Source organism: Muntiacus reevesi, chromosome 3 (assembly GCF_963930625.1).
Source record: "Muntiacus reevesi chromosome 3, mMunRee1.1, whole genome shotgun sequence".
NCBI classification, from domain to species: Eukaryota; Metazoa; Chordata; class Mammalia; order Artiodactyla; family Cervidae; genus Muntiacus; species Muntiacus reevesi.
This window is the reverse complement of record NC_089251.1, coordinates 81,376,383-81,390,052: the sequence shown is the minus strand read 5'-3', so window position 1 is coordinate 81,390,052 and position 13,670 is coordinate 81,376,383. Positions and strand designations below refer to the sequence as shown.

Sequence of the window (13,670 nt, the reverse complement as noted above, 5' to 3'; positions counted from 1 at the left end):
ATACAGTGACAAAGAACACTTAGAATATACATATGTCATCTTAATGCATGCGTGCTAAGTTGCTTCATTCATGTCCAATTCTTTGTGACCCTATGGACTGTAACCCTACCAGGCTCCTCAATCCATGGAATTCTCCAAGGCAAGAATATTGGAGTGAGTTGCCATGCCCTTCTCCAGGGGATTTTATGTCCAATCTAAGACTCTTATGTCTCCTGCATTGTCAGTCAGGTTCTTTACCACCAGTGCCATCTGGGAAGACCATGTCATCTTAATAACCCCTATTAAACAGTCTCAGATTAAATCACACAAAAAACCCCTACAGAATGCCATATACAAACCAAGTGATTAACTTGGTTTGAAAGGTTCAAAATATGAGCACTCGAAAGCAAACCAAGCAAGCGAAAGCCCAAGTAGCAGAGGGTCTCAATCTGAATATCAGAAAAAACTGATTTCAGGACAGAAAGCATTCAATTCCACAAAGGAAGACACTTGGAAATGATAACGGATGCAGTTCACAATGAAAGTTCACCCCAAAGTGACTGTATCTCAGACCATGAAGAAAACCTCTAGCAGTTTCACAAAATAAAATGCAGCTAATACTGACTTAGAAACGTTTTAACTCTTTATAATTCTTGGATCAAAAGAGAAGTCAAGGGACTTCACTGGTGGCCCAGTGGTTAAGACTCCACGCTTCCAATTCAAGAGCCGCGGGTTAGATCCCTGGTCAGGTAACTAAGATCCCACATGCTGAGTGGTGTGGCCAAAAAAAAAAAGGAAGTAAAAAACAATTTTTTTTAAAGGAAGCCAAACCCCAGAACTAGGGATATCAGAAAAATAATTATGTATAATGGAAATGTATACATAATATTTAGGACTATATAGGAAATAAATAGTATAATATTATAATTATCTATAATGAAATGCCTACATGTGATATAATAAAAGTAATACTCAGAAAAATTTAGCACTACTTATATGTTAATTAAAACTTGTGAAATCAAATGAATTAGGCTTATAATACAAGATATTTGAAAAAGAATTTAAAAATAAATCCAAGAGAACAAAAGAAAAATTAACAAAAATAAAAGAAATTATAATTTTGAAAAGAATCAGAAAAGGTAGTACTCATAAATTCAAGAGCCACTTCATTGAGGGGGAAAATAACTCAATAAAAATATAACAGTAGATAACCTATTCAGTCCACAGAATTAGATATGAGCATAGGCAAATAACCACAGACAGATGGAACTGAAAGGATCATAAATTATATCTTTCCTTAACTCTTTGCAAATAAACATGAGTGTAATATAGATTAAATAGATAATTTTTCTAGGAAAATATATAAATTTGCAATTGTGAGCCCCAAAAGAAATTTTAAATAGATTATCAGAGAAAAATACGAGTGCAGTGGAGTTGTCTATGAAATACAGGCATACATTTAGCAACAGCCTCCAAGATAAACTGAGTGAAAAGATCAAGGTGGATACAGGCTGTGCTTTGTGGATATGCACTTAGATGCTTGAGTATTCTTGTAGCATCTCTGGAAGGAAGGTACGTGAGAAACAAGTGACTGTGGTTGCTTCTGTTGAAAGAAGTTGGGTCTGTGGGGAATGGAAGAGAGAGAACTTCTTTACACTACAGAGTATTACTTCGTGCCTTTTACGTTTGTCATCTTTTAAACTGATTACATGTGTAAATATTACCTACTCAAGAATTTTTTTTGGAAAAGTAGAACCAAGACAAAGGAAATAAATGCTTTTAAAAGATGTCTTCAAGAACACTACTTAACTTTTCTTAAAGCTGACTCTGGTTAAGAGAAAGATTCTCTTGGTTGAACAGGGACACGAGACTTTAGAATGGTCTTGGCCAGGCCTCCATGTCTCTCTCAGGGGCTTGGGACCCCAGGTACCCTTGCAGCTCTGTGTGAACTCAAAGACCCTAATTACTCACACATCAGGAAGAATACATTTCTGAGCAGAAGCTCTGAGTTAAAAAAAGAATACCCTCTTTTCACCCAAAGGCAGGACATCCCTGTTACTTAGTATTTAGGAACTCACAGAAGCAGAACCAAATGCTTTAAATGGCTAAAAGTCAGTTCTCTGTTTACCTATTTAATTTTTTTTAATGGTAAGATCCATGTTCCTAATTTTTCTTAGCCTCTAAGATTATAGTTCCACTTTGCATAGTATGCCTCTCAAAAACAGACGAAACCAAGTTCCTAAAACATCTCCAACTGACCACATGAAAGGAAAAATGACTCACATCCTGAAAGAATATGTTAAACATCTAATGTCTGTACTTATCTCTAAAATATATTATTAAGTTCTGGGACAATACAAAACTTTTAAAAGGACTAAACTGTATCATTGTGTAAGGTTCTATCCCTTTCCGCTTTCCCTCTCAAGAAAGATTGGCCAGATTGCTTGGCCTGCTGCAGAGGAACCTAGGATTCCTTGCATTTGGGGAAAGAGCCTAGGACCAGGGGCTTCTCACTACTGAGACATACTTCTAGGGTAAGATGGCAAACGCCTCTGCTATTATCTGTTCCTAAGGTTTTCTAGCTGAGCTGCTCAGAGCCTGTACTGGCTTCACTCTAGCTTATATATATTTGTATTTGTAAATTTTTATTTACATATTTTTGGTTGTGCTGGGTCTTCCTTGCTGCACACAGGCTTTCTCTAGTTGTGGCCCTGCATTGGCAGGTGGTTTCTTAACCACTGGACCACCAGGGAAGTCCCTACATATATGTATTTTATGTTGTGTACATTTAATCTTTGAACAATGCAGAGGCTAGGGGCACTAATCCTCCATGCAGTCGAAAATCCACCCATAACTTGACAGTTGGCCTTCCAAATCCCAAGTATTCGATCAGTCAAGGACAGTGTGGTACTGTAATACTATTGAAAAAAATCCACACACATAAGTGGAACACACATTTCAAACCCATGTTTTTCAAGGGTCAACTATATATGTATATTTATTTTATGTGTGTGTTTGTTTATTGAGCTCCTTTCTGAATGTTAACAATAAATTCTGCAGGAATGGGGTAGGGGTTGAAAGTCAGTGATTTAGTCCAATTTATCCATTGCACTGATGAAAAACCCCAGGCCCAGAGAAGTGATTTCATCTAATTTAGCTTAATCTCTTTCCTTATCTGAGGCAGGTTCTACCCTCCTCCTCCTCCTCCTATTACTACTACTTCTTCTGCAGCTATTACTGATATGATAAACTGCCGGGGTCCAGCCCCAGCAGGATCCAGGGGAGCCCTCAGGATGAACGGCGTCGGCGAATGACAGAGAGTGAGACAAAGCTCGGGGCTGAGTCTGGAGTTATCTTTGCACGGCCCCTTTATACCCTTAACATCATCTTTGGGGGAAGTGCATGTTGCTTACACACAGGGCATCTCAAAACATTACAGCAACTTGACCTTCAACAGAAACAGGATGTCACCCACATACTTTTTCATTCACAAGAGTCTTTCTTATCATTTGGCCTTTAGGCTTGCTAACATTTTATGGCTTGCACCTGGTGTGACTTAAGCAACTTCAGTAGCCGACCCTGTTTTTCTTATAATTAATCTATTTTCTTCCTAATAAGCGTCATCTCTATGGGAACTAGATAGGATTACATTTTTATAAGAACAGATATGCGAAGGAAGGACTGCAGAAACAGCAGATATGGCACAAAACAGGCTCTTAGTCTAAAAGTTAACCACCTGCAAGAAGTCGCCAGCTAATCTCTATCTAAACTATTTTCTATTAGGCACATTCGTGGCTATCATATTTGTGGAGCTTTTCTCACCCCGTGAAGGGGCCTATGCTTAATAGTTTCTTTTGTTAGCGTACTGTGCTTAGGATGTTTAGAACAATCAAGAGCATTTTTTGCAATGAGAGCACATATTTATCAAACAAGCCAGAATGCCAGCAGAAGGGTTTGAATTGAAGCATTTCCTTCATCCCTGGCCCCTTCATAGGGTACCAGCGTCCAGGAGATTTATTAATTAGCTTTTAAGTTGGTCCTCATTCAGTGAAAGAGGAGCAGGAGAGCTCTCGGCAGGCAACACAAGAATCTGCAGCAGGGCAAACAAGAACAACAGCAGGAAAGGGGGGAGGATTCAGGGTGGGGTAGAGGCCGAGGCCAACCTGGGGGGTCCCTTATCCTAGACGGCCTTGCCTGCCCAGTATTTTTTTCATGACCTTGTCACGGGCGGGACCCCCATAACGGCTCCCGGCAACAAACACACACAAATCACCTTGTACTTAAGCTGTTTTTCTCCATGTCAGTTATTCTTCAAACTTCTTCACCCATTCAGCCTATTATGATCTCACCTCAGGTCTCAGCTCAACCACTAAACTTTCATCCATGAAATCTCCCCAGTCTGCCACATCTAAGCCAACCCGTTCGCACCGCCTGTCTTCTTTTTACAGCCGTGCCTCTGCTGGAGCACTCTACACTCTATGGTTATGAGCTGCTTATATGTCCATTTCCTCCTTCAGGCTGCAAGCAGCTGAGAAAGATGTGTTCCATGTCTCATTCTGTGTGGCATCTCTGCCCATCAGAGTGCCTGCCATACAGTAGGTGTTGATCAATCGAAAGAGTGACTGAGTGAATGGCACCTAGCCCGTTGCTTTGGCTTTGACACATTCCAGGAACATGCCTGTGGGGGAAGGCTTCCCCCACATTCCCTCAGCTTTCTTGATGGAGCTAAAGTCAAAATATTTGTGTACCTTGTTTGAGATGGCTCGGCCTAACATCTAAAGAACAGACCTGAAAGTTGGGAAAAGAATGAAAGGTAATAAAGCAAAATGGCACAATATTCAGAAGAATGTAAAATCCATGTTACAGTCTTTTGGCAAACCCTGTCTAGAGGATTGTCTATTGAGAAATTCACTCTTTCCCTTGGATCTCTAGAAAATTCACTCATAAGATTATTCTGATTCCTCTTTTCTACCCTTGAAGCCCAGACTTCTCCTTCAGTGGTTTTAGTAGAGAAGAAGATGGGGTAAACTATTTTCACATATTTTATCAACTCTGAAATGCCATTGATTGTACATTTCACCATTATTTTACATTATTGTTGTTATTTAGTCACTCAGTTGTATCCAACTCTTTTGCAACCCCGTGGACTGTAGCCAGGCTGCCCTGTCCATGGATTTCCCAGACAAGAATACTGGAGTGGGTTGCTGTTTTCTGTCTCCAAGGGGTCTTCTGATCCAGGGATCGAACCCAAGTCTCCTGCATTTCGGGTGGATTCTTTACTGCTGAGCCACTGGGGAAGCCCTTATTTTACATACTATGAAATAAACAAACAAAAAAATCTCTGCCAGTTAAAACATGACATGATATGATTTCAGAGATTTTAAAATATGAAAGTATCTTATAATAAATTGATGAGATGTGTATATTAACATCACGGGTTATTTTTTGGACAATATCAAAAGCTTTATGGATCTTAAGTCTCATCTGTTACATGAGTGGTTTGGAAACGACAAGCTCTGAAAACCCTTCTGGTCCCAACATCCTTGAGTTCTATGATGCCACGAAGGGATGTTCTTGACTGGGCATCATTTTTTGTGTAATAACCACCAAGATGGGGCTTCCATCCAGATTTCTTCTGTACTTTTCGCTTTAAAAGTTGAGGGTCTTCAGACTGCAGTGTCCTCCCCAGGATTGGTCCCTCCCACCCACATCATTGTAAAGAGGCTTCAGAATGTCTCACCTTGATAAGAACAAATGTACCCATTAGAGGTTGAGGAATCTGGCTTACACACTGGAAGCGGGCAGTGCTTGCCAACTAAAACACCTTCAAGAGTCCCTCCTAGAGACACAAAGCTTTGACTCTAAAACTGGCTAATAGTAGAGTGATCATACATCCTGGTTTGCCCCAGACTGTCCTGGTTAACTCATTTGTCTCAGTGTTGTTATTAAGAGTTCCCCCTACAGTTCAGGTATAAAGACTGATCAGGGAAGTGACTGGGGAAGAGTGGTTACCAGTGCCACTTTGGCTAATAATGGCACCAAATGGTTTGAAAATCACTAGTCTCAGGGCCATTGTTAGCATCTGGTTAGCCAGTACCAGGTGCTGATGCTTGGATATGAGCCCTAGGGTATCTCAGAATTAAAGCAAGAAATGTCAACAAGGTAACTGACTCAAAAGTTAGGACAACCTTTATCCACCTTATCCTTTAATGAAAATTAAGTGCTTCCTTGATTTCTGTACTTTTTCCCACACTTGAATGATTCTGAATTTTATCATCTTGCAATCAGTAACACCTTACAATTAAGGAAATCTAATAATTTATTCTTCTTAAGATCTGACTCCCACCTCCTTTACAAATTGAAATTAAGGCTGGGATGGTAGAACCAGTAGGGTCTTTAGGGTATAAAGATTTTATTCCGGCATTTATCACTCTTTTTTTCTGCTTCTTCCCACCAGGAGAAATTGCTTCAGTGCAAGGAACTGCCTTTGACCTGAGGAAGCCAGTGGAGCTTGGAAAACACCTGCAGGAGTTCCACGTGAATGGCTTTGACCACAATTTCTGTTTGAAGGGATCTAAAGAAAAGCGTTTCTGTGCACGGTAGGTACTTTTCATTTGCTGCCTCTGTTGGGAAGAGATCCTAACTCCTATTTGAGGAGCTTTTCCTCTGGCCCTATTACTGCCAGTTACTATGCTGTGGGGGACTATCTCCCACAACTCAAGTGTCTTTTCAAAGCTCTTATTCCACGGGTGACTTCATCCCCTCCGCCCCCCAACCTATCTGCCTTTATCCCTGCCTGGCATTCTGTCTCTTTGGTTCCTCTCTCCCCATCTCTGCCCCATCTCTCAGGTCTTTGTATTTTTTCCTGTTAGAAGCTCCAGTTCCTCCTGCTAAAGTCACCTCTGCTTTCCTTGAACTTCCGGAGTCCTTTGTCCTTTCTTGACTCCTCTGCTGCCTTGCATGGAAGGCTGGAGGTTACGTTTCCCGTATAGTGCTCATCACCCCCAGCCTGTCTGATAGGCATCTGTGGCCACACTGTCCTTCTCACTAAATTCCAAGTACTTCACATCATCTCATCTTTGTGAATCCCTCCCTCTACCTTGACACCTAACACCATGCTTGGCACTAGCACATAATCAATACATGTTTGTAGAATGGACAGACCTTAAATAAAGCAGAGAAAATGATTGAAGCTCTAACAGAAACAGAAAGAACTTCAAAAGCCTTCCCTCCCTCACAGCCCCAGCACCAACCCCAGCTGTGTTCCTCTATCTGTGCCTCCTATTCACATCTCTCTCCAGACGGCCTCCACCTGAGGAGACCTCTCGCCGCTCCTGCCTTCTCTTGCTGTTCAATCCCTGGCCTTTCTCTTTCTAAACATCTTTCCCTGAACCTCATTGTGGGATGTTTTACCTTGATAAGGCTATGAGAGACCTAGCCTTATGTATATCCCTTTGGCCCCAAATATAAGACCAAGTAGGTACTCTCTCCTCTGTAGAGCTTTTCTTTTTTTTTTTTTTTTTAAAGAAGGGAACAGTCTAACAGTCTATTCTGGGGGGATAGCTGACTAAGGAGCCCCCTGCCTGCTCTAGCCCCAGTGCGGCAGGTAGTTTAACTTAGAAAAGCATCTCTTCTCTTTCAAAAGACATAATTGGTTGTCTTGTCAGACCAAGCAGAGAGCTCCAACTCCTTATGAGAAATTATTCCAGTCTCCCCGCTGAGCCCTAAAACTGCCTCTGTCCAACCTGGCTCCCCTGACACACACAAACGCATCTGACTAGGGTAAGTCGCGTTTGCCTTCCCCAGGGAAGCCAAGCTCAGAGTGGGAAGGTGCTACTGCAGATCTTCAAAACCACCTACTTAAAAAACAAAAAAACAAAAACCAAACCACCTACTTAGGCCTCCTCTGAGAGGCTGCGAGAATCTCCTACCATGCTCTTCTCATCTTTTTCTCTTCGTATCCTGCCTGGCTGCGTGGCTGGGTCTGACTCCCATCTCAAAGCTGCTTCCCAGCTTCTCCCTGTCTGCTTTTTCACCCTGGACCTACATATATGTGGTCTGGCTTTATCTCTAGGGTCTATCATGCTGGAAGCGGGCGGGTCCTGGAAGTGTACACCACCCAACCTGGGGTCCAGTTTTACACGGGCAACTTCCTGGATGGCACGCTGAAGGGCAAGAGTGGAGCAGTCTACCCCAAGCACTCCGGATTCTGCCTTGAGACTCAGAGCTGGCCTGATGCAGTCAATCAGGTAAGTCCACAAGCCAGCTTGTTAGAGTGGTGGTATGTCCAGGGTCATACCAGATGACGGAGATCACAACACTCAAGTCAGATCTGTATGATTCAAAAGTCTGTGTGTGTTCTCTTCTCCAAGTCAAGATAAACATAGGAAATTCTTAGCTATGTTACTAACATGGCATTCACATGTTAAAAAAAAAAACTATTTTGTACCTTCAAAGCCTTTATTCAGTTTAACCTTTCTCCTTATCAATATTTACTCATTTTATACAACCACACTATTAAGATGATCCTCCAAATCTTTTCATCCTTTTGCTTCCTCCTTTCTTTTCCAGCTACTGCCTAGAGTAATGCTCCTCAACATTCAAGCCCATAAAAAGACGCTTGCAGCCTGTACCAGGATGTAAATCAACCCCTCTTCCTTCATTAAGAAAGTCTTGCTGTGACAAAGTGTGTTTAGTGATGTGGTTGATTTTCATCCTGGTTCAAGTTCTTTATCTCATTGCAAACCAATAATAAACAGTTCTTACCCTGGTTCACATTAGAACTGGTCTAGAGACCAGTCCAGAAGCCATCCTGAATGGTTAAGGGTGAAACCTGGGTTGGCAAGGTGTAACCTGTATTGTTTTCCTCTTCACAGCCCCACTTTCCTCCTGTGTTGCTGAAGCCTGGTGAGGAGTATGACCATACCACTTGGTTCAAGTTTTCTGTGGCTTAAGAAAATGTAGAGATATGACCTGCTCCAAGGCCAGGCGGGGAGCCCCTTTAGCAGCCTGACTCTCCTATCAAGAGATGACCTAAAGATTTAGAGACTTTCAAAGTGATTCTGTGATTTAAAATCATACAAATGGTAGCAGTCAGGGCAGTCAAGTCTGAATATTGATTTCCTTCTCAAAGACTGGCTCCAGGCCAGGTCTAATGACCAGCTCTCCTCTCTGTGAAGTGAAAAGGGACCCAACCACCTATGTCACCCATCATCTCAGCCTTGATCCTAGCCCAGAAGTGGCACCTGGGCTCCATATGTTGGCTCCATCTGTCCATTCTGCCTCTTTCTTTTCTACTTTCCACCCTTTCTTTCTTTGATCCTACTCAATCCTTTTTTTTCCCCTCCTTCTCTAGCTCACATCACCTTGCCCTATGCATCCTGTGGAGTTTTCAGGTCACTTAGCTCATTCAGCCTGCTGGCAGAGGGACCCTGTCTGCCTCAATAAGGCAACAAATGATGGAGACATGAGTCAACTTAGGCTTAGAAGGGATAAATGATTCACCTAAAGACACTGAACTAGGAAAAATTTTAACCAAGACTCTAAGACGGGTTATTTGCATGAAAAATGTGCAAATTCAAGTCCCCTTCTTTGTCTCCACTCCAGTCTTCAGGAGCATCCCTAGCATCAACTCATGGGCACAGAGGAGTCTAATCCTTACTGTTAGCCAGCCTTTCTTCCAAAATTCACTTTTATAAAAAGAAGCGTGAGTCTGTTTGAGCTTTACAGATGATGTGATTTAAGGTGCAAGATCAAAATGTCCAGAAAGCATCTGTAAATTTGATTCTCTGCCTTCACAGTTAACTGAGAAGGCCAGTTCAGCCCAGGTGTAGGAAGGGTCACTGGAGACAGGAGCTGTGTTAGCGTGAAGAGAGGACCTTAGCCGAGAGAACTGCAGATTGCACTGGAGAGCACCTGTGTTATGTAGATCAGCCTGGGCTTCCCACCTTTCCTAACTGAATCATCAGTAGTGGGTTTGGGTTGGTGGCTTTTAAAGAAATGTATCTTATACTATTATACACTAATAATCAGTTTAAATAAAATCAAAATCTGTACCTTCAAAAAACTCCCAGTTTCTTCATTCTGTCAGGCGTGAGCCTTTGGGAAATGGATCAAATATAAACCGTGTGTTCTGGATTCTACTATGCTCTCCAGTCCCAGCTCTAGCAGGGAATACGATCTACTAGCAGCCTGTGGACCTTCCTACATACTTCCCCTTTCTCCTTGTTGTTCAGTTGCTCAGCCGAGTTTGACTCTCTGGGCCCAGGCTGCACGATCCTATAAGAGTATAGTATCCTCCACTAGCTCCTGGAGTTTGCTCAGATTCATGTCCATTGAGTCTGTGATGCTATCTAATCATCTCATCCTCTGCCACCCCTTGAAGATACTGTTTATTTTTTAGTTCACTTTGACATGAATTTTCTGAGCACTTAACAGTTCTCTCCTGGGTCTTTTAAGCAGTTTAAGAGGTGATGTCCAAGATATACTATGTTCCTTAGGAACATCACAAATCTCTTTGGGGAAAACAAGACTAATAGTAACAACTAGATGATGTAGAATTGCACCATGACAGAGCTGGGAGCCCTGACCACTGACTTTGCTCCTGGCTTTTTACTACATGGGCAATCTAATTTCACTTGGCCTGTTTTCTCACCTCTGAGGCAAAGGGAATAGACTGTAATTATCTGGAGGATGAGTATAAGTCTGCAGGCAGAAACTAAAGCTGGCCACTAGTACAATTAATGTGAAGTGGTGAAAACAAACCATGGTATTATTTGGTATGGAAAACACCATATATTATAGAATTATTAAAGACTTGTTGAAAATGTAAATATCTACTCACATGCAACCCCCACCAAGAGTAAGTCTCCAGATCCCCAGAAGTCCATGCCTTCTTTACCATACACGCCCCCGACTCACGACCAAACTAGTACTATATTATTCTGAGCTCTGATCTTTCATAGGTGAGCATATTATTGATTTCAGTCCAGTGATCTATGTATTCCTTTGTTTCAAATTCATGACACAAGTTCTTATCGCTGACTGAAATTTTCATTTTTCCAGTTCCCACCCATTTTGCCTAACAAGGTAAGATTTAACATTAAATAATTTGCACAATCATTGCTATAAAGTCTAAGATGCATGCTATGGATGTTGAAGTGTTGTGACTGTTAGGTGACCAATGACAAGCTCAAAGACTAAAGGAAACTAGCTAGCATCAATGAATAAATGGGTCATTTGCAAAAAGTAGAACATGAGAAACTACCAGCAGAAAACAAAAAGCACAGCATATACCCTGTTCCCTAGCCAGTTCCCATCACCAGTTATAACTGATAACTGTTTAAAATGAAACAATGGAATCAGAAGTTTGCAATGGGCTTTTTTTTTCAAGTATTTATTTGGCTGCTCCAGGTCTTAGTTGCATGCAGCATGTGGGATCTTTGATCTTTGTTGTGGCATGTGAACTCCTAGTTGTGGCATGTGGGATCTAGTTCCCTGGGCTATTTGGAGAGTTTGGGCAGGACTGTAATCCTTTTTCAATCAGGCAATTTTTATCTTCTTTTAAGTTCCAGCTTCTCAAATTCAATTACTCAAATCATAATGAAAGTCTCAGATGATCTGGGTAGCACTGCCAGCTATGGTTAAGTGAAGTCAGCAAACTCTCTTCTCAAAAAAGCAACTATAATGTAGAAAAAAACTGAGACAAAACAAGTTTGTCACTCTGGCAACTAGCCCAAAACATACAAGACATGTTTGTTTGAAAAACTGCTGAACTTTGAGTAGAAAATGTAAGACTGTGTGTGGCATCCTTGCCTGGGGCTGCTCCCATTCCCTTCACTTCCCCAGCTCACTTGCAGTGAAGCTTCTGCCAGGGCGCAACAGAGCATGAAGACCAGGAGACTGCTACTGCTATGGTTTCAGGGATGGGAGGGTTCTCTCAGTTTGGAGTGGCAGGTGATATCCATACCCAACTGCTTTGTTAATAAAAATAATGATCTTGGTGCTCTATAAGCAGGGAGGCTAATGGCTCTACTAGCCTGAGGTTGCAACTGTGGTTGGAACAAGCACACCTCTGGGTGATCAGAGGCTACACATGCACAGCAAAGACCAGAGGGGGTCAAGCTATTCACACCCACACTCCTGGCCAACTCTGATGCGGCAGGCACATGCAAAGGAAATTAAAAGGACTTAACAAAAATGAAAACAGATTTGAGAAAATGTCTAAACACTGAATCCACTCCCTACCTTCACACAGATCCATCAGCAGAGGACAATAATCGGGCTGAAATGTGTGAGCACTACTACCCAGTTGCTGACCACTGAGCCAGCTATGCAGACGCAGGGCAACCCCTACAGAGCTGAGCTTAAAAATAAACACAAGAATGTTCTTTTAGAAATAGCCAAAATACTGAATAGAGATTATAAAAAAAGAACCAAGCAAAATTCTGAGGTTGACAGGTACAATAACAAATTATAGTTCCAACTACAGAGGCTCAGAAGCAGATTAAAGATGGCAGGGGAAAAAAATAAATGAGCTTGAAGACAGAAAAATTTGAAAGCAAAAGGAAAAAAGTCTTGTCACTACAGGAGACCACCAATACAATTAACATCTGACTTTTTGCCTGCAACAGAGGGCAGGAGGCAGTAAAGGGCACAATCAATGTGCTTAAACCCCTAAATTACCCTTCAAATGCAAAAGTGGGACAAAAACATTTCCAGATAAAGAATCAGAAAACTCACTGCTAGCAGAACTACTTACAAGAAATACTAGAGGAAGTCTTCCTTTAATGCTGCAAGGGAATTAAGACAGTAACTCAAATCCATAGAAAGAAATGAAAAATACCAGAAACAGTAAATTTTCTCATCTTTTCTTTAAAAGACAGAAGGTTGTATGAGGCAATAATTAAACACCATGTTACCGAGTTTATAACACATAATGTAGCACAGGGAGAGAAGGTTGGGAAAGGAAAATATACTGGAACAAAATTTTTGGGTTTTACCAGACTATTAATCTGAAGGAGTTTGTGATAAATTAAGATCCAGCTGTTTAACCATCAAAGCTATGGTTTTTCCAGTAGTCATGTATGGATGTGAGCTGGACCATAAAGAAAGCTGAGCGCTGAAGAATTGATGCTTTTGAACTATGGTGTTGGAGAAGACTCTTGAGAGTCCCTTGGACTGCAAGGAGATCCAACCAGTCAATCCTAAAAGAAGTCAGTCCTGAATATTCCTTGGAAGGACTGATGCTAAAGCGGAAACTCCAATACTTTGGCCACCTGATTCGAAGAACTGACTCACTGGAAAAGACCCTGATGCTAGGAAAGATTGAAGGTGGGAGAAGGGAACAACAGAAGATGAGACGGTTGGATGGCATCACTAATTCGATGGACCTGAGTCTGAGCAAGATCTGGGAGATGGTAAAGGACAGGGAAGCCTGGTGTGCTGCAGTTCATGGGGTCACAAAGACTCGGACACAACTTTGTGACTGAAAAGTAACAAGATACAACCACTCAGGAGATAACTAAAAAATAGTTTTAAAAAATCAAGAGGAATTTGAATAGCACACTAAAATAATATTTAATACAAAATGGTAAAGACAGGACACATACAGAAAACAAACCCCAAACGTAAACCCAACCATACTAGTAATTCTATCTGTAGATGGCTTAAACAAACCAAAAGGCAGTTTG

The 13,670-nt window shown here is 41.5% G+C and overlaps 1 protein-coding gene across 1 annotated transcript in view; it reads left to right on the top strand.

The window, feature by feature from the left end:
- The window catches only part of GALM (galactose mutarotase), a 56,189-nt gene extending 46,144 nt beyond the window's left edge, over nucleotides 1-10,045 (top strand). The window contains exons 5-7 of the mRNA XM_065929415.1: nucleotides 6,437-6,578; nucleotides 8,054-8,228; nucleotides 8,856-10,045. Of these exons, the coding sequence (XP_065785487.1) occupies nucleotides 6,437-6,578; nucleotides 8,054-8,228; nucleotides 8,856-8,933 (395 nt within the window). The 3' untranslated portion in view covers nucleotides 8,934-10,045. The remainder of the gene's footprint in view (nucleotides 1-6,436; nucleotides 6,579-8,053; nucleotides 8,229-8,855) is intronic.
- The last annotated feature ends 3,625 nt before the right edge of the window (nucleotides 10,046-13,670 follow it).